Source organism: Anas acuta, chromosome 21 (genome assembly GCF_963932015.1).
Source record: "Anas acuta chromosome 21, bAnaAcu1.1, whole genome shotgun sequence".
Lineage (NCBI taxonomy): Eukaryota > Metazoa > Chordata > Aves > Anseriformes > Anatidae > Anas > Anas acuta.
Genome location: NC_088999.1, coordinates 7,105,030 through 7,124,199, shown reverse-complemented (window position 1 = coordinate 7,124,199; position 19,170 = coordinate 7,105,030). Strand labels below are relative to the sequence as shown.

Sequence of the window (19,170 nt, the reverse complement as noted above, 5' to 3'; positions counted from 1 at the left end):
TCAAACTCTCTCCTGCATCTGCACACAGCCACCCACAGCCCTAGGAAAACCGGCCTTCCTGTCTTCTTTATGTGACCCCAAATCCCCCCAACCCTCTCTCTGAAAGCTTACAGTGTACCTTTTGGATAGATCTTGATCAGCTTTTATTGAACATCAGCGTGGAGCTGCAGTTCTCCCATTCCTCCCAGCTGCAGGAATGCTGCATCCACCCGCACCCCTGCGCTGCAGGTTTCTGTTGTATATAAAGCTGTCAACTGACCTGATTTCGCCCCTGCTGAGCCTGGTTCTTTGCAGGCAGCCTCAGCTTTCAGGCAAACACCGTTCTTGCCTGACATTTGGGACGCAGCCCTGCTACAAAGCAGATGGAGCTCGTCCGATTTGGATGGAAGGCTCCCAGTCCCGACACCTGAAGTGAACAACTCGCACCAGGGAGAGCAGCATTCAGCACAATCTGTCGGGCTGTTTGAAAAACAAGACAAGTCAGCTGAGGTTTCACTGCAATATTTTATTTGGGAATTTACATATACACAGGAGAGAGGAGACCGCAGAAGTCTGACTTCTTGCTCACGCTGATGAGTTTAAGCAGTTGTGTTCTACTGAAGATGAGGAAAGAAATCTGACCCACCCACTTTTTACGCCTAGATTAAAATGTCTAAAGCTAGCTGGGAAGGGGTACCGGGGTTACACAGGAACAAAAAAAAATATGAAAAAAGTATAAATTAGGATGTCATAGTCATTTTTAAAAGTGTAAGAAAACTTGCAGCGGGCTCTCAGCCCTTGATAAGTTAACTCTCAGTTAGTTCGTTAAAAGTTAAATACATCGATACCACAGATTAGACAGAAAAGCCACTCTGAAGTGCAAGTTTCACATTCCAAACAGCTTGCCCCCACACTGTGCGAGAATCCTGCTTGCTCATGGGGGGAGGGAGAGGGGTCTTCAAAATGACTTTGGTTCCAATGAGGGTTGGCGAGCCAAGCACAGCAAGGCCTCAGCTCCAGAGAACGCTGCTCAAGGGAAGAGGTAGCAAGGCTTGCTTGCCCCGGGCTTGGGTTAAAATCCAGTTCCTCAGCACCAAACAGGGTTTCCACCCCTCTGCTAACCAAAACCCCTACTAATACTAGAGTTTAAGTGGTTCTTAAAAGGCCTGAAATTACAGGCAGTATTATTATAAGTACAGATTTCCCACGTTCCTCAGTCACACCTCTGCTAAGACCCCAGGACATTAAGTGCTACCCAGAAGCTTTAGTGGAGGTTTGTGCAAGGAGGGGGGTCCACCCCAGAAGTGTGCATTGACTGTGCTAAATACAGGGGAGCTCATGTTCTGGTCACTGAGGTTTCACCGTGTCTGACAGTGAAAAGGCAGAGATGGGTCTCAGTTATGGAAAGAGGTTCGGGCTGGGCAGCCAGCCAGAAAGAAAAACCCTGAATGTCTCATGGAGCAGTTTTGAAGAACAGAACAGAAGGCAAAAATGGTCACAACGCACGGGATCATTTCCACATCTGAGTGCTGAGGGACTGATTGCTTCCCTGGGCACCTCCTCCACCCATCGACTGTCCATAGCCCATCATACCATTAGCTCCATAGAAGTTCATCCCAGCCATCTGCTGGGTCATCTGCAGAGGGGAGAAGAGAAGAAAGTCAGGGCTATGCCAGGGAAAATGTGCCAGCCCACGGCAGTCAGCTACAGTAAAACTCTTCCTCCCCGACACATTAATATTTAGCAAATCCTCATAAAAAGTTACAGTGAAAGGACTCAAGGCAATAAAGCTTCATTTCAGGATACCCTAAAGGTTAAAGTCCTCTACAGTCAACCCCAAGTTAGACTTACAAAAGCAGACTCCACTCACACACCTTTCATCTTATTATAGAATCCGAGGCGCTGCCGAAACGTGGTGTGTGCTCTTATCTGACCTTTCTCTGCCATGCTAAGCAGCCTCTTAGAGGAACATGAATCACTTGGTACTAGTGCTAGTAGCACTCCTGATTCACAACAGGGTTTTATAGCACCCCCTGCTATACCTCAAATCAGCCTGCGAGTCCTCAGCCCAGCTCCTTCAGCTCAAGGCACAGGACACAGATGTAGCCTGATGCTACTGCATGAACACAAACCTCTGACATCCAGCTCACATGAAGCTCTGATTTCTATACAGGACACTAGTTTTGTCTACAAACCTGCTATTTAGCCCCATCTCTCCTCAAACGTTTACATGAAGGGAGAGCCAAGGTTTTGTTTCCCATTTATCCCCATAAAAATGAGGATCACTACCCTACCTAGCAATTTCCCAGGTGCATGCCCATCTATCAAGCTGAGGAATTTCTCCTTTCAGCTGATGTTACACTGATTTTTGGTCTCCACCATGAACCTTGAGACCACCAAATAAGTTACTGCTTTTTGATCCCTGCCAGCAGCACCAGCATGCCTCACCCAACCCCAGGAGACAGGCTGAGAGCACAAGGGACAGGAGCTTACTGCCTGTACCTCCCCTGCCCTCCGTCCACCCTCGGGTCAGCAGCAGATCCCCCCTCACCTGAGTGATGTTCCACTGAAGCTGCTGCGCTGGCTGCACACCGTAGACAGGTTGGGGAACCGCTGCCATGCCAGCCACGTAGCCGGCCTGCTGCGCAGCCATCATCCCGTTGGGGACACCGATGACAGCCGCCTGCACGTTGCCCACGTACCCAGCTGGGATGGCCATGGGGGTCACCATCCCCGCAGCCCCAGGCTGGGCCATCATGCCCACCGAGGGGGCCATCATGCCTCCCATCATGCTGCTGGAAGGAGCCACTCCTGGGAAGCCCGTGTAAGCTGCTGGGGGGTACGCCATCTGAGCCGGGGCCATGAACATCGCTCCTGAAAAAGGAGGAATAAAACAAAAAGGGAAGGAGTGTTATTGTGCTCACTGTTGGGGCTGAAACGCTGACCTTCAAATCAAATCCTGCCGCAACGCTCGCTCGGCCGTGACATCCAGGCTACGCAGCTCGCTGTGCTCCTCACCAGCTCTCAAGGACCACCTACACTCCCACATCCCTGCTTGTCAGCTATCAGGACACCCCCACCCACTCTGAATTAGTGTGCTGCTCTATTCTGAGATCTGTTACCTTGCGCGGGCAGCTGAGGTGTTTGAGAGCCGTACAGGGAGAGGATAGAGTCTTTAGAGAGCTGCTTCTTCCCCACTTCATCCCCTTTGCCTCCTGGATCGGGGAAGAGGTTCAGGTTTTCAGGAACAGAACCAGCACTTCCAGAGGTTGGCATAGAACCAGTTACCTGAAAAAAAAGAGACAGCACAAATGCATCAGCTGCTTTCAGCACTGCAGGAAGGTGGAGATCACCGTCTCCTCACTCAACCATCTCTTTGGCAAACACTGATGCTCCCTGCTTACCTTCCTGGAGTCAGAATTCGATGCCACCGATGCAAAAAGATCAAGATCCTTCTCTAAGCTGCTCGGCCTGCCATTTGTAAGGGTGCTTGTCACAGGAGCATCTGGGAGAGAGAAAGCTGTGATGGACGGGCACGCAGATGGCCTCAGGCTGAGGGGCAGCCTCCTTGCCAATGAGGCAGTTTGCACATATGCCACTCAACCCAGTGACCTGACCTGTAACCTACTTCAGCCAGCACACTGCCAGCTCTTCACTCTCCCTTCTGGTGAAGGGAAGGAACTGGCTTAGGACCAAGGAAGCACACTGTGCCATATCTGTCCCATTAACCTCAGAGTAGCCAGGAGCCACATGATGTCTGGAGACCATTAAGTGCTCCTGTAATACTACAGCCACTGCGCCAGCAAAAAGGAAAAGAGGTGTTTCTGCTGCAGTGACCAGAGAGGGAAATAAAGTACTCAAAGTTCACTACATTCAAAAAAAAAAAAGATATAACATGGGGGCAATTTAACAAGTGCAATAATGCTGGAGAGGCTCTTACCAAGTCCTAGCAAGTCCATTACTGGTTCAGAAGACTTAGGAGAACTCTTTCTAGACTGCTGTGTTTCTTCTTTCTTTTGAGGCTAGGGAAAGAACACCAGAAGTTTTGTTCAAGTCTTGGTTTTACTCTGATATATCAGAGGCTTTAATGAGAGATTAAACCCCTTAAAAATCCTTTTCCCAGTGGAGGTAAGTGCTTTGAAAAGTGAACAGAAATTCAGAGCAAGTATTCCAGTTGTTTTACTGTCCTGTTATATCGGAACCCATCAACAAATTTAAGCATGCTCTAAACTAGGAAAAATAACAGCTCAAGTTAGAAACCTAAGCAGGGAGTAGCCGGATTCCAATCTGCTCTGCACTGCAAGGCAGAGCACATCTGCTCAGTATCTGTCTGAGCAGTGGAAAACAAGCTACTACCATTAGTGTGACTCAATGCATCCACTGCTATGACTGAGGCCTGAAAAAATGCTTCCATATGAAGCTGGAATACCTCCGTCCTGCTCAAGAGAAGTCTTTACAATTGATCGATGGCCATGGCTTCTGATCTTACCATTTTCACCTTCTCAAAGATGATAGGTTCCAGTTTTCTTTCTGATACTGGCTCATTACTCTTTTTCCATTTGTCATCCTTCTCTTTCTGTAAAGAAAAGCACTGACATGAGGTCAAAGCTCACATCACGCAGTAAGAACGATAGATCTTTGTGTGCTGTTACTAACCCAAAAAGCCTCAATCTTTGCTCATTTCAATTTGCTCCTAGCAAGCTACCCATCCAACAGCACAGATATACAGCTGAAGACCTACATTAGAAATCAGTCGTGCTCTGACCTTCAGAGGTCCCTTCCAACTTAAATTATTCTCTACAGAACGACTGAATCCAATCAGCCTTGTAGAAATTAGTCACTAATACAGGAAATTTAAGCCTGTCTGTTTTCATACACTCACTGCTTACTCATGAGACAGACCTACACTTAACAAGCACTCAAGCCTTCGTAGAAGTGATTAGGAACTAACCCTAAATGCGTTGATGTCAATACTTCGGTCCATGTATTTCTTCTTTTCATACTTATCACGAATGAAGCCCTCCACAGCTCTGCAAGAAGCTTGTTAAAGACAAATGATTCAAGAGCAGAAGATTTGCATAGCTTTGTTTAACACACGGATACAAGGTACAAGCTGTAACTAAATTAACGACTGCCTAAAGAGCATTTCCAGCAGTAACTTTAAAATAATTTAGCCTCGGATCCAACTACTTTAGCTGCTCAATTTTTGCTCCTTTGGACTATTCAAAGCATGACAGTGCTATAAAAGGTACACTAAATCAGGGCTTAATTCCTACCGTGCTTTTTTCTTTGATGTGTATTTACTTTGAACATCACTTAAGAGCACACGTGTCATCAGCACAAGGCACAGTGGTCAGATAAATGGATCTGATGCATACAGGAGCACCTCAACCACCAGCTTAAGACTAAAACTAAGAAGAGATGCTCCTTTTAGGTTCACATCTGTAAAGCCCCTTGCACTACCTGTCTAGAAACCCTTATTTAATAGATGTAGTAGAAAATTACAGCTTCATTTTCAGAAGTGTTGAATCTTTCCAGCTGTCTCCACTAAGGATCTTAAATGCTCAAGCCTCCTATTTGCCACAGGCCTTGAAGTGCATCTCACACAACAGCTTGGGTTGTAACACTCATCTTTCCCCAGCAGCAGAAGAAGAAAGGATACTGATCTGTTTGAGGTCTCCTGAAGTTCTCCGGCAGGAAGGCTTCGTAAAGACGATTTGCTTTTCCATTCCCCATCTCTTGCATGCACTGCAATTCAAAAGAACTCATCCCGATTATCTTTTTGCTTCACTTCCCACCTCTTTGGTCCCTGAGACTTTATGACTCCCCCCAGCTCACAAACCCCCAGTACTACAACAATTCCTTCATTTCACCTGCATTACCTGTATCTGTTCTTGTGTCCACTGGTCAAGATTGACGGATTTTACCCTGGATATATGAACTCCTAGGTTCCTGTGGATCCCAGCGCAACGAATACAGATGAACACACCAATATTCCATGATGCCCATCGTGGCCCTGCAAAGAGATAAAAGTGTTTCATACCAGCCAGTCAATCCGTGGTTACCTCGAGTAACTGAGAAACTGCACCAAGTGAACTGGGACTGAGGAATGCAGGTTAGAAGTTTGAATTAGACAGCAGAATGTTTAAAGATCATTTCCCAATGACTGTAGTTAGAACCAGTATTTTATTACCTCCCTCTTCCATGTTGAGGGCTCTACACAAATAACTCCAAGGGGAAGAGGGAATAAAATAAGCAAACCACTCAAGACCACAAACCTCAATTTCCCCTTGCTTAAACAGTCACAGCAAAATAGGGCTGCTCCTGCTTTAACAACAGAACCTTTCCACTGCGATAGGGTTACCTGAGAACCAGCTCCACAATATCCACTACTGCTCTAGGAAAAGCAGCATGAAACATATGATTTGCATCAAGTCTTCTGTTGGCCTTGTGCAGGAAGAAGCAGATGAGTGAGGAGAGCAGCACGAAGCCCGGTGCTCTGGCCCCCAGGCCAGATCCTGGCCCAGGACCTGGGAACAGTTCACTCCCCAGTTTCTACAGCTCTAATCAGACTCACTTTGCATGCGGCTTTCAGACAGGCAGGAGAGCTCAGAGGTGTGGACGGGAGATCATGCCAGGGAAGAGAACCACGAGGGAAAGATTAACGAGCTGTTTTACTCACTGCAAACACTTCTCTGGAGGAAGGCTGAAGCACATTATGGATGAGGGGCTCTGCAGCCCAGCACAGGCACTCCCACTGCTCACAGCCCCCTCCCCGACTGGGACCAGCACAGACTCCAGTCCCTGAAACCCTCAGTCCCACAGAAGACCAGCTTTGGAAGCAGTCCTCTGCAGTGCGAGACAAGCAGGTTTAAATATGAGATAACCAGGCTGGAGCTGTCATCTGTGTGGTTAAGTTGCAGCTGGGTATTATTGTGGCTGATGTACCTACAGCAAAGCCACATCCTGAAGAAGAACCACGAGCCTCCAGCCCTTGAGCAGAACAGTTTTAAGCAGAGCAGATACATGAAGAGCTCCCCATTTCCCTCCATCCATCCAGGAGCATGAGGAGCACTTTTATTGCTACAGGATAAAAAGTGCTGCTCCAAGTCAAGCTTCCTCGCTGAGGTACCTGACTAGCACAGCAAATTTAACAAGTACTTCCAGAGGAACTACAGGCATTACTGCAGATGAGTTATGCTGCCTTTCCTTGCCATAGTTAAAATAGCAATCCTCAAAGCAAATGATACTGAAGTGGGAGGAGAAAGAGGGGGAAAGTGTAATTTCAAAGCCCGAGAAAAGCAGCGCTGCATTTAACAGCCATCTAGCATATCCAGAAAAGTTAAACTTAACTCCAATTTACTGGGCAAGTCCAGAGCATCCTGAGGGATTTAACACTAATAAGGCAATCACTGGCTCACGGTTCCTTCCAGGGCAGAGGCATGCAACCTCTAACATCCCCAGAAGAATCTCTTGCAGCTACTTTGTTTTTTCAACAAGCTTTCCCAGGTTTTCTGGCCTGGCCCAACATTTATTTCTGCTTTTTCACTAGAAGGGATCCTTTGGAAAGGCACTGGTTTAATGATGCTGAGCAAAGTCATTTCCTTGCCTAGGAACAGCTCTTGGTGAACACCTTATAGAAGCATCCTCTTGACCGCACCTCAATGTGTTACATCTACCCAAGTCTAGAAGTGATTAAATAAAAGGAGAAGGCCATCCTATTAGCATCACCTCAGCATGCCAAAGAAAAGAATGGAAATAAATGTCTGTAGTTTGCTCAACATTATGCTTGTAGCCCACCGAGGTAACTGCAGGAACTCTGATCCTCCATTTGATTTATCCGGTAGCATTCTCTCCCAGCCAGACCCTGTCTCATCCAAACTGCTCCTGAAAGCTATAATATGAGAGACTGATGGCAGGATTAAGCATGAGATTCAAGGTTAGATTTAAACTCCAGATATATTTAGCTTTTATAGGACTAAAAGGATTAATAGCCAGCTAGATACTGCATCGGGGTTATAGTAATCAGCTCAAGATCGTCACATGGGCTAGTTCAAGCCCCTGCTGCCTCCCACCCTGTGACACAGGATGGGTGACTCAGTGGTGCTGTGACACCCATCCTGCCTTGGTGTCACCCCAGCTGCGATGCAGGACCCGAAACAGCAAGGGCTGAGTGCTGGGATAACAGCTGGCCAGCTCTGCGAGACACCGGTGTAAAAGCAGCTCCATTACGCTAACAGACATTAAAACAGAGGATTTCTGAAAGCCTCCCAGCAGCTAGCACTTGGTGGTAAATGCAGATATTACACAACGAAAGGCGGTTCCCCTCCACGAGGGCTGTTCCAGCAGTACTTGCAGTGCCAAGAAGTGCCGTGAGGAGGACTTCAGACCGACAAAGCAGAAGAGGTCAGAATTTTGGCAGTGTGGGGCTGTTCCTGTGGCCTGAGCCAGGAGGAAGGCGGTGACCCCACACGCTGAGCGGTCTGCTCACAACATGGGAGCGTGCAGCAGGTACTTGGACAGCTCTGAAAAAGCTGCCTGAGGTCTCTCAAAGAGGAACAAGACCCAGCTACACCCCTCCAGAGTAAAAAAGCTGCTTTAAGATAAGCAGCTGCACAAGAGGCAGCAGCAGAAGGCTGACAGCGAGACCGCACGCAACAGGCGAGGGGAGCTCCTGAATAATCAGTGATGAGCAGAGCGAGCAGTAGCAATGAGGCAAATGAAGTCTGCCCAGCTATCAGCGTCCAAATAGCTCTGTGCCGGCTGAAATTACCCCAATTACCCCAAGGGAAGGTTACGGGGCTGTTGCTGGAGGCAGGGGTACCCCACACAAGATGGCTGCCGCTGGCCAGGCTGCTGAGGGAGCAATGGGTGAAGCCCCAAGGCCCAGATTAGGGGCACCAGCCTGGCCACACGCATACCTTTACCAGGCCTTCAGCTTCACTACTTAGTGCCCCAGACCTTAAAGCCAAAACAATGTTTTTACTGCTTTTTACTGTGTTTTGTCTCAAGGGCGAGGGGGAGGCCAGCCTCAGTGCCGCTGTAAACAAGGCTCCCACTTCCCCCTCGAGGCCGCAAAGGAGTCGCTCTAGAAATCGCATGAGGAAGTGCCCAGAGAAATCAGGCAGCGGAGATTTTTGTGCAGTCATTTCCCCACGGTTTCACATGCTGTTTTTCAAGGTGACTGACTTGCAGAAAGCCCCAGGTGAAGGTATTTACAGAAGCGAGTTCAGTCATACGTTACAGCACTCAACTTCCCAAAAACTAAACTGAGCTGAAAACTGCACAGCAGTTACAGCAACTGGGTGCTTACAGAGAAGGCAGAACACATTTGTAAAAGCACAAAGGCACAATTTCTCAGAAAAACGCCTTTTAGATCAGTAAGCCACTTGAGAAAACACCACCAGAGGCCTCATCTCCCCCTGAGGCCTTCGGATGCTCATGAGGGCCCAGGACACCACAGGAGCTTTGTGCCCTCCAGGTTGGAGGAATCACAAAAATGGAGCTTATAGACCAAAGGTTTTAAGGCACAGCTCACAGAAGCGTTTGGCTTATTAAACCAGTAGAAAGAAACATGAAAGAAATCGGTCCTTGCATGAACACACTCACTAGCATCATAAAAATAGTTCCCTTCAGGCTGGCATCCGCACAGCTACCAGATGGCTCTAGAGCTGGAGGCCCGAATGAAAACTCACTTTCCATATGCAAAACTGAGGTTTGCTGCAATGCCAACCGGCATCAGACACGCACGCCTGGTGCTGCACTCGCTCCTTTCAGTATTATACCGAATTTTAACATCCATAGAAAGCAAAGCAAGTTCCTTGGCACTAACCAGAGCTGGGCATCACTTGCTCGGTTCTGATTAATCATCTCATGGCCCTGCGCAGTGCCTCGGATATGCAAAATGCTTCCTGGAGAATGCCATTTGCAACAAGAGATTAAAGGAAAAGGCAGTTTTCAAGAAGAATTGGATATTAATCAAAGCAGATTCAAGAGCTTGGCTACGCACTCAGATCCAGCACAATATTAAGGCTAGATGAGACCACTTCCATGCATATTCCTGGCCTGGGAATGGTTGCAGAGAGATCCCAGTCAGCTCTGTCATTTAAGAAAGCTGCACTGAATGCCTGACAGGGCATTTCTAAAGGGGGATGCACCAGTATCCAGAATGGACTAGAGAGCTGTATGTGAGAAACCCTGCTGCCCAGTCAGTGCCTCTATGCGCTGGTTTCATGGCCTGTTTTATATCCCAGCATGTCAAAATAAACACTGCATACCAGGCAGCCCATACCAGCTTAAGTTAGCACCCACGACTGAATCATTAATGCCGACAAGGACTGTCTGAATGATCTGCCCCTGGTGAAAAGGCTCGCAATTCCCTTTAAAACCCAAGCCCAGCCTGGCTAGCACACACCACGCTGTAGCCACTTGCTGAAAGTTCACACTCTGGAGTGCTTTTAATCGAGGAATCCCAAGGGGATTCACTCCTCATCCTTTATTCAGACATTGCATTTTGGCTCAAGCTACTTGTGCAAGTTTCTTCAGTAATAACCCTCCAGAAGGCATTTAAAAATAAAACAGAAATTGGCTGCAAAGCCACTGCTCTTTTGAGAAGGGGGGGGGGGGGGGGGTCAGGGAAAAATAGATGCTTTCACAGGCAGGAAGGAGAGCACACAGCTATTCAAAGCCTAATGAAATATTCTTAGTGCAAACAATCATTTGACTTGCAGGCAACCCAGCAAAAGCCCAGCTGTAACTGGGAAGTGTGCCTGCCAGGCCCATTGATCCCAGCTAACACTACTACATGTGTTGAGGTCCAACCACCCCCTCTGCACACACAGGGAAAGGGGATGTGGGAAATGCTCCTTGGAGAGGTGCAGTCCCAGCGAGATGACATCCACATCCTCTCCTACAAGCCTTCACCAGCACTTGGAAATTTCTCATCAAGTCAAAGTTGATGAGAGCAAAAAGCCCAACTTTTTGCAGAGCCAAATGAGGAAATAGCCAAGTATCCAAGAGCTTCCTTTGACTTGTGGTTTCCTTATTCTGGAAAGAGATTGCTTAATGACTTACTGAAATTCATTCCATTCATAGAGAAGCTATGACAAAAGCCGTGTTACAAAACAGCTTCCTCTCCTCTCGACTGTAGACGTCTGTTCTGCAGTCAAGTGTTCAGATTGTCTGGGGAAAACAAGGTAAACCCTGCTGGCAAGTGAAAAAGACAGCTAAACTTCAAGATCTCTTGATTATGCCAGGTAGCTATTAATGCATGCAAGTTAGTAGCAGTTTTTTTGGTGTTTGTTTTTCCAAATAAAGGACCTGCTGCAGTACCTACAAGCCTCAGCCATTCTTTGCATGCAAAAAGAAGAGCCAGAGGCATCTACAGTGGTTGAGAACATTGCTGCAGACAACAGCTTGGAGCTTCGCCTTTAAATTCTTTATGTTATCAGCAGCTATATACTGTTTCCCCAAACCACAGTGTTTACAACAGGCACGTTACTGGCCAACTCGGATCAAGCAGACTGCTGCTGGCTCAGTTCTCTCCAGGGCAGGTTATGAAGCCTCTGCAGCTCACCCGAAATGCCTACTGTCCCAGGGCCTGGTGGCTTTGAAGGCAGGCACACAGAATTTGACCTGTTGTTCCCAGAACACCAGATCTAGCAACGAGCAGTGGTAAGACTGCAGAAGAAGCTTTCAACCCAAGTCTTATCGTTGTTACCATCTTGCTCTCTGAAGAGGTGCTGCGATGATACAGACGCAGAGCAAAGCAGAGGAAATTGAAATGGATGCTGCGAACAGCAGGGTGGGTCCTTCCTGCTGTTTTAAGGAAGGGATGTTTATTGCTTCGGTAGATAAACCATGAAAGCAACAATTTCAAGCAGATGCTATACTAAGACTATGCCAGACAACTGGTTAACATTACCAACGTTGACAGCAACACCACTTAATATATAAAATCAGTCCCACGGAACCCCATATTTTCTGAGGAGGTTAGCACAGGAATCCTAACAGAGATGGGCAACAAAGAACAGGACAGAGTTCCTGAGATTTGATAATAAAAGGCTGGTCACCGGGGTCTGGCCAACGCCACACACAGGTCAGCCTAGGAGTTGCTAGTGTAAAAGCAACAGCTTCATTTCAAGGAGGCTTGAATCACAAAAAAAAAAAAAAGGTAGTAAACAAGCCCTGTTTTTCAGGCATTTCAGCTTTGAGTTTTTCTACCATCAAGTCTGCTCATGCAGTTCTATTTTAATTTATTTTTAATATTTAGATTCCATTTAGATTTGAGTTTGTAGATCTGGAGTCAAAGCCGTTGCTGTAGCTCCTGACACAGCAGTCAGCTTCTGGGCCACTTTTTGCTACAAAACGGACCTGTTCTGGAAACGAACTCCTCTTCACTATCCATCACCAAAAAAGACTTGATATTCATGATGAAAAGGCATAATCTGGCCAGCATGGAAATGTACAGTGTGACAATAGAGGTGAGCAGTTTACCATGGCACTGAAAGGCCAAACAGCACAGGCAAATCCAGCTCCACAGTCAAACGAAGCTCTGATTCAACGCAGTCTCTCTCAGAAACTCAGCCTTTTCTGTCCTAGATTTCCTGGGACACACAAAATAATCACTATTCCGCACCAACCTGAAGGAGCCAACAGCTATTCTTGTTTCTCTAGCTTGTTTTGATAGCCTGCTTGCATTTTGGAGGATGAGTTACCTTTAAACCAGAGGCGTTTTCTGGAGAGGCTGGCACAAGCTCCCGAGTGTTTGCTACCTTATATAATTTATCTGGCAGTTACTATAGGAACAAACTTCCACTGAAGTTGCAGCTATGACTGGAGAATCACATGGCATTTTCGGGCCCTTAATTTACACCCTTTGCTGTAGCAGCCACTCAGCACACTTTGGCTCTCCACAGATGGGTCGATATAGCTGGGAGAGAACAACAACAGCATTAAAATAGACACGGTTTGCCAAGATGCCCTCTACTCGGAGGATTATCTTTGTTATCTATTTCTGTCAGATGGAGAGACTTGCATCTCTGTGACTCAGCTCTGCATCTCTTTTCTGAAAGGATTTCTTCGAGTAACTCTTTACTAATCAGAAGCCAATTCCAGTGTAAGTCCCCTCGAAAGGAGGATGCTTTTTTGCCAGGTGGGCAGCTTGGGTGGGAAATTCCAGCAACCTACCTCACACAGGTGAGCACAGGGGTCAGGCTCCCAGTTGGAGCTGGGTTCCCTCACAGGCAGGGTCCCACACCAGGGCAGCACCACTCAGACCCCCCAGGACAAAGATCACTGAAGGATAAAGCATATCTCCTGGGCAAAGCTCATTTCATCTTCTCAGGCCAGTGTTCTGTGGTAGAACACTGCAAAAGCAGCAGCACTTTGTTAAGATAACTGCAGAATATTAGGACCACAGCTAAGAATTAAATTGAGTGTACACACAAAGATATATGCACCCCTTCAGGCAAGCTTCCATTAAGCGAGCTTCTCCTAATTCAAGATTTTCTAAAACAAACTGAGCAGCTTTAGACCTACAGCTCTGATTTTGAAGCTGACTGCAGGCAAACAGCATGCAGCACTATCCACTGCTCCATGTTCCCAGTGATTTTTCATCACACAATTGTTTTAGACAACCATTTAGGTTACTTTTCACGTTTCTTTTACTAAGAAGTCACCTGTGATTCAATAGCTTTCCTCTGCTGATGGAGGATTTGAGTCACAGCAGATTTGATGTTGGCTATTAGCAACGTGCTTCATATTAGCACTCGTTTGGCTGGATTAAACCACCTGCAACATGACTAACCCCCATTTTACTGGAGGTCACCCTTCCTGAAGCATACCTGCAGTAGCCACAAGCTTCTTATCCTACTCTTCCTGTTTGCCAGCCGCTTCCTACCCCATCCAGCACTTAACGACCTCCTCACAGGTAATTGCCAAGTTCCGTCCCTCTTTCAGAAAGAGCTACTTGAGGAATTAGATCAGGGTTCGGGTTGTGTTCAGGAGCAAACAGCTTTCCAGCAAACCACTCAGGTTACAAGAAGGGGTTGATTTTGGCACAGCAGCTCTCACAAGACACAAGGAACGGAGGGGAGAGTCAGACAAACCAGGAGGAGCACAGGGCAACCTTAAGTGATGAACAGCTAGAGCAGTCCTCGCTGGTGCTCCCTGGAGGAACTGGTTCTGGTGCCAACGAAACCGGGTCCAAAGAGCCTGTTGGATAGACAGGACTGGGAGAGCAGAGGGGAACAGTTTGGGAGAAGGAGAAAATCAAACAGAATTAGCTGCATGTTGCACAGGTCCAGCACAGAGCTTTAAAGTCAGAAACACAGAGAAGACTCCGGTTAATTCAAGTATTACTCAACACAGGACTGTTTCCACTTACTGGAAGACATCTGAGGTCAGGACCAATTTTCCTGATTACACCACATCCCTCCTGCACCTGCGTCACAGCTCCAGCCTCCGGGCTCGCTCTGGTGTTGGGTAGCCTGGCTTCTGACAGTCTGTCAGTGCCTGGCAGCCCTGACATCCTACAAACATGGAACCACCACTGCTCTCAGAAGTGTCCCTGCCACGAGAAATGCACCAAGAGAAAGGATCCCACTCACCAACAGCTCGTTTCTCTTTTAAGGATCGCACTCCAGCAATGCACACAGCAGCCAAGCCCTTCAAATAAAGAGGATTATGATGATTCAGTCCCTCCAGCCTTCCACCTTAGCCACACTGGGTAGTCCTGAGGGGAGCTGTGCCATCGCAGGTGGTGCCGGGACTGCTTTGATAATCACAATTAGTATCCTGATAGCATCATGTGAACACCTTTGATAGCACTTGCAAATGTTTTGTTTGTGCCTAGCATTGCCAGGTGATGTCCTAAAGGCTGCCACCGAGATCAAGCCTGGTTTGTCCCAGCACTGGAAGTCCCTTCTCATGTACACTGAAGCTTTCACACAAGCTCAGCTGCCACAAAGCACTCCTGCCATGCCTTTTTTTCAGCACAGGTCACTCACTTGCCCATTCTCTGATCAGCCTGCCCACTTTACCCACAGATAACACTGACAGAAGCCCCACGATTGAAAGAGGAAGCATCAGGGCAGAGATCTTGCCCACTTCCTCCAAAACAAGAGCCTCAAAGCACTGCACACTGTTTGTTGTTGCAAAGCAACCAACCCTGAGCTTGTTTTCCCAGTTTCCCTGTCCATTTTTTTTTTTTGTCCTCCAACAACTTGGCCCTGGCCACGGGCAGCTGCGTGAAGCCCCGAGGGAAGCCGCTGTGCTCACACTTCTCCTTTCACTCTTACTGTGTGGCTCCTACAGCACAGCTGCGCAGAAGCAAAGCCTTGGAAGGAGTCCTGGGTGCTGAGGAAGCCACTCGAATCCCAAACATACAAGGGGAGAAGGGCTTTGACTGATGCTGAGGCCGCTGTGGAGGTACGAGATCAGGTGGGTACACGCAGTTCCTGCAGGTACCGAAATCTCATTTAGTTCTGCAGATAGAAGAAATACAGCACCGAAACCCAGCAAGCAGTTAGGTCATTGGGAACAGGCATAATGGAAGTGTGGGTGGCATCTGAACAGTCTCTGCTTATGTGTCATGCTAGCTTGGAAAGGCGCAGCTCAAGCAGCAAAACACCACGGATCCGGTAAGCTGGGCACAAAAAAAAAGAGTCAAAAGCCAGTGTTTTATTGTAGCACTGCCTTCAGAGGGGCTGAGGGAGCCGCCAGGTTCTTCCTCTGCCCTCAGCTTTGTTGAGACTCACCCTGAGATCCTGATGACCTTGAACACGAGCTGTCTGGAGGAGCAGGCAAGGAGTGCCACCTGCCTCCAGCCACCCCCCAGCACCGCTAACGAAGCGACCCAGTTCCAGCAGTGACCTTGGCGAATGCCCGCTCCCAACACGGGGCCGCAGCACCAACATCTGCAGCTCACCAAGGACACAAAGCCTGCTCGTGAAAAAAAGTTTAATTTCTGCAGGGAAGATGATGATTTTGGACCTCGGGATCTCCAAAAATGCACATCCCGCTCCGAGCTCAGCTGGCACAGCCAGCGTTGTGGCTGCCCAAAGCCATCAAGCAGCCGGCTGCACAGAAGCACTGCCACGCTTCCAGGTAGCACTGGAAACGTTGAGGAAAACCATCTGGAGGCAGCAAGCGCCACGTGGTCTCCTCAGTGCAGACCTGCACGGAGTTGTAGTTATGAAGCCGTAGATCAAACGAGATGTGCTCCTCACTCTGCGCAAGCACACTGGGCTCGTTCCCGTGCCCAAAGGAGCTCTGCAGTTCCTTGCAGCAGCAGCGAGCACGAAATTCAGGCCTTCCTTACCACTGCAAGCCACAACAGAAGCACAAAACACGATGCTCAGCTGGCACCTGGCTGGAGAGCTCGCTGAGCCTACCCTGCTGCAGCCTGGAGCTCTCCAGACCGAGATCTCACATCTCCACGAGTCTCATTAGGATCGGGGATCATTATTTCACCAGGCAGCACTGAGCACGACAGCAGCCCCCACTCCTCCAGACAGGTCTCAGGTGCTTCCCCAGGCACAAGCAGCTTAAGGCTTCGGGGGTGAGGCTTAACTGTGCGCTGTGACTTAGGAATTAGAGCCAGGGAGGCATCTCCAGGACACGCCGTCAACAGGAGCAGCTACAGACCAGCAACACGACGAGTAACCAGGAGCCGCGATGAGAACGCTGCCCTGCCTTGAGATAAGGCAGCTGTTGGTGCCCTTGGTGCTGGCGTTAGGAGCCAGGAGATAAGAGACCCGCAGGCTTTTACGCTCAGCTCCCTGCCTGCGGGGTCAGGCAGAGCCAGGTGGAGGTGTGAGGGGCTGCCAGACCCAGCTGCTGCTACGAGGGCACTGCTTTATGGGCTTCTGAGAGCCCCTTATAGGAGCAGCCTATGTTTTTATTTTTTATTTATTAATATATTTTATATTTCTATGCAGAGCAGCCCCATTTTCAGGCAGTTCAGTGGGACCTGGCAGCTCTCAGAGCTCACACTGCAGCCCCTGGACACTGCTGGACACCAAGACCCAGCTCCCGGAGCTCATTTATTGGGGCTGTTGGGACACAAACCTCAACTCCCGACCTCCAAACCACGAGAAAAACTCATTAAAGCAGAATTTTAAATAAAAAACAGCCCTACCCTTAGCCCTTTTAGTATGGGAAACTCCCCACTGTCCCAGCAGGGAGCTGCAGGAATGCTCCAGCATCACAGGGGGGATGAGTGGGGGCTATGCCACCCCCCTGCCTCCTGGGGCACCGACACCCCCGGCTGCCCCCAGCACCGGGGGGGAGGAACCTCGACCGGGTGACCCCCCCCGGGTCGCTTCGTGTCCCCCCCCAGGGCCACCCCCAGCCCCCTCAACCCCCCCACATCCACCACCACCCCGTGCCCACCCTCCAGGCCTCCTCCCCCGATACTAGAGGCCACCGAGCTCCCATCCTAGGACCTCAGGCAGCGCTCTGCAACCAAATTCGTGCTTTTTAACCTTTTTTTCCCCTTTATTTTTTTATTACCTTTACCTAAACCCCCCCAATACACCCCCATTCACCCCCCCACATCCACCACCACACCATGCCCACCCTCCAGGCCTCCTCCCACAACACCGGAGACCACCGAGCTCCCACCTCAGGACCTCAGCCAGCGCTCTGCAACCAAATTTGTGCTTTTTAAACTTTTTTTCACTTCAATTTTTTATTACCTTCACCTAAACCCCCCCCAACACACCCCCAATCACCCCCCCAATGGGGTCACCACCCCCCCCAAACCCCCCTCAAACCCCCTCTAAGACCCCCTCAACCCCCAAAACCCCCCCCAAAACCCCCTCAACCCCCCCAAATCCCCCTCCCAACCGCCCCCCCCCCCCCCCCCCCCCTTCCCGTTACCGCTCCCGTTCCCCCCCCGCCGGTTACCTTTGGCCTGGCAGTCAGCGCAGAACTTGTTGGCCTCGTCCAGCAGCAGCCCTGCCAGCACGGCCTGGTAGCGCTCCACGTCCCGCACCGATTTCCCCGTCATGGCCCGGCCGCCGCCGCCGCCGCTGCCCGCCCGCGGGTCACGGCGCCGCCACCGCCGGAGCCCCCCCCCCCCGCCGCTTCCTGCTTCCGGTCAGCCGGTAGTGGGCGGGGCGTCAGGAGGGAGGAGCCAATGGGAGGGAGCGCGCGCGCTTTAACGCCTCCTGAGTCCCCGCCCCCTCGGCCCGTGCACGGCGCTGATTGGTTGAGGGGAGGAACGGGCCCACGGGAGCCAATGGGAGGGAGGGAGGAGGAGGGGAGGGAGGGGGGAGAGGGGGAGGCATGAATGGGAGGGTCACGTGACGGGGTGGGAGGGGAGGGGGAGGGAGTGGGGGGCGGGGGGAGGGGGGCGGGGCTTGGGGGGGTGTGGGGGGGGCGGGGGGGGTGGGGGAGGTTTGGGGGGCGGGGGGGGTTGGGGGGGCGTGGGGGGTTGGGGGGGTTGAGGGGGTGTGGGGGGGGTGGGGGAGGTTTGGGGGGCAGGGGGGGCTTCGGGGGGGGCCGGGGGGTTTGGTTGGGGGTGCTGGGGGGCTTGGGGGGGGCTTGGGGGGGCTGGGGGCTTGGGGGGGGCTTGGGGGGGCTGGGGGGGGCTTGATGGGGGGGCTGGGGGCCTGGGGGGAATTTGGGGGGGTTGGCAGGGGGATCAGGGGGACTTGGGGGGGCTGGGGGGTTGGATGGGGGGGGCTGGGGGCCTGGGGGGGGCTGAGGAGGTTGGCTGGGGGATCAGGGGGGGTTGGGGGGGCGTGGGGGATGGGGGTGCCGGAATGGCTCCGTGCAGAAATTTGGGGGGGGGGTCTTGGGGTGGCGCAGGGCTTCCAGGGTGCCCTTCGGGGGGGGGGGGGGGGGGGCGAGCACCCCGCTGGTGAATCAGGAGGAGGAGGAGGAGGAGGGGGGGGGGGGAGGAAGGCGATCTGGCAGAGATGAATCATCCCCGAGCCTCCTGGGGGTGGCAAAGCGGGGGGGGGGGGGGGCGGCTGGCAGGGGGATGGGACCCCCCCTGGTGGGGGGGGGGGCAGCACGGTGCCCCCCAACATGTACCCAAGGGCTTCCTGCTGCCCCATCCCCTCCCAGTGCCATACTGGGGGCTTACTGGGGACCGGTGATGCACGGGGGGGGGGGGGCTCACACGGCAAAGGGAGGGGGAGGGGGCAGGCACATCAGCCCCCCTCTGTCCCCCCCCCCAAG

At 50.6% G+C, this 19,170-nt stretch overlaps 1 protein-coding gene across 1 annotated transcript; it reads right to left on the bottom strand.

The window, feature by feature from the left end:
• Positions 1-485: 485 nt before the first annotated feature.
• Positions 486-18,114, bottom strand: SMAP2 (small ArfGAP2). Its single transcript, XM_068658004.1, has 10 exons — positions 17,890-18,114; positions 5,862-5,995; positions 5,642-5,727; positions 4,931-5,009; positions 4,469-4,555; positions 3,920-4,001; positions 3,384-3,484; positions 3,102-3,267; positions 2,531-2,853; positions 486-1,615 (listed from the first exon to the last, which is right to left on the bottom strand). Exons 1-10 carry the CDS (start codon positions 17,990-17,992, stop codon positions 1,490-1,492), a joined length of 1,287 nt encoding a protein of 428 aa, XP_068514105.1. The 5' UTR covers positions 17,993-18,114; the 3' UTR covers positions 486-1,489.
• Between the last annotated feature and the right edge of the window lie 1,056 nt (positions 18,115-19,170).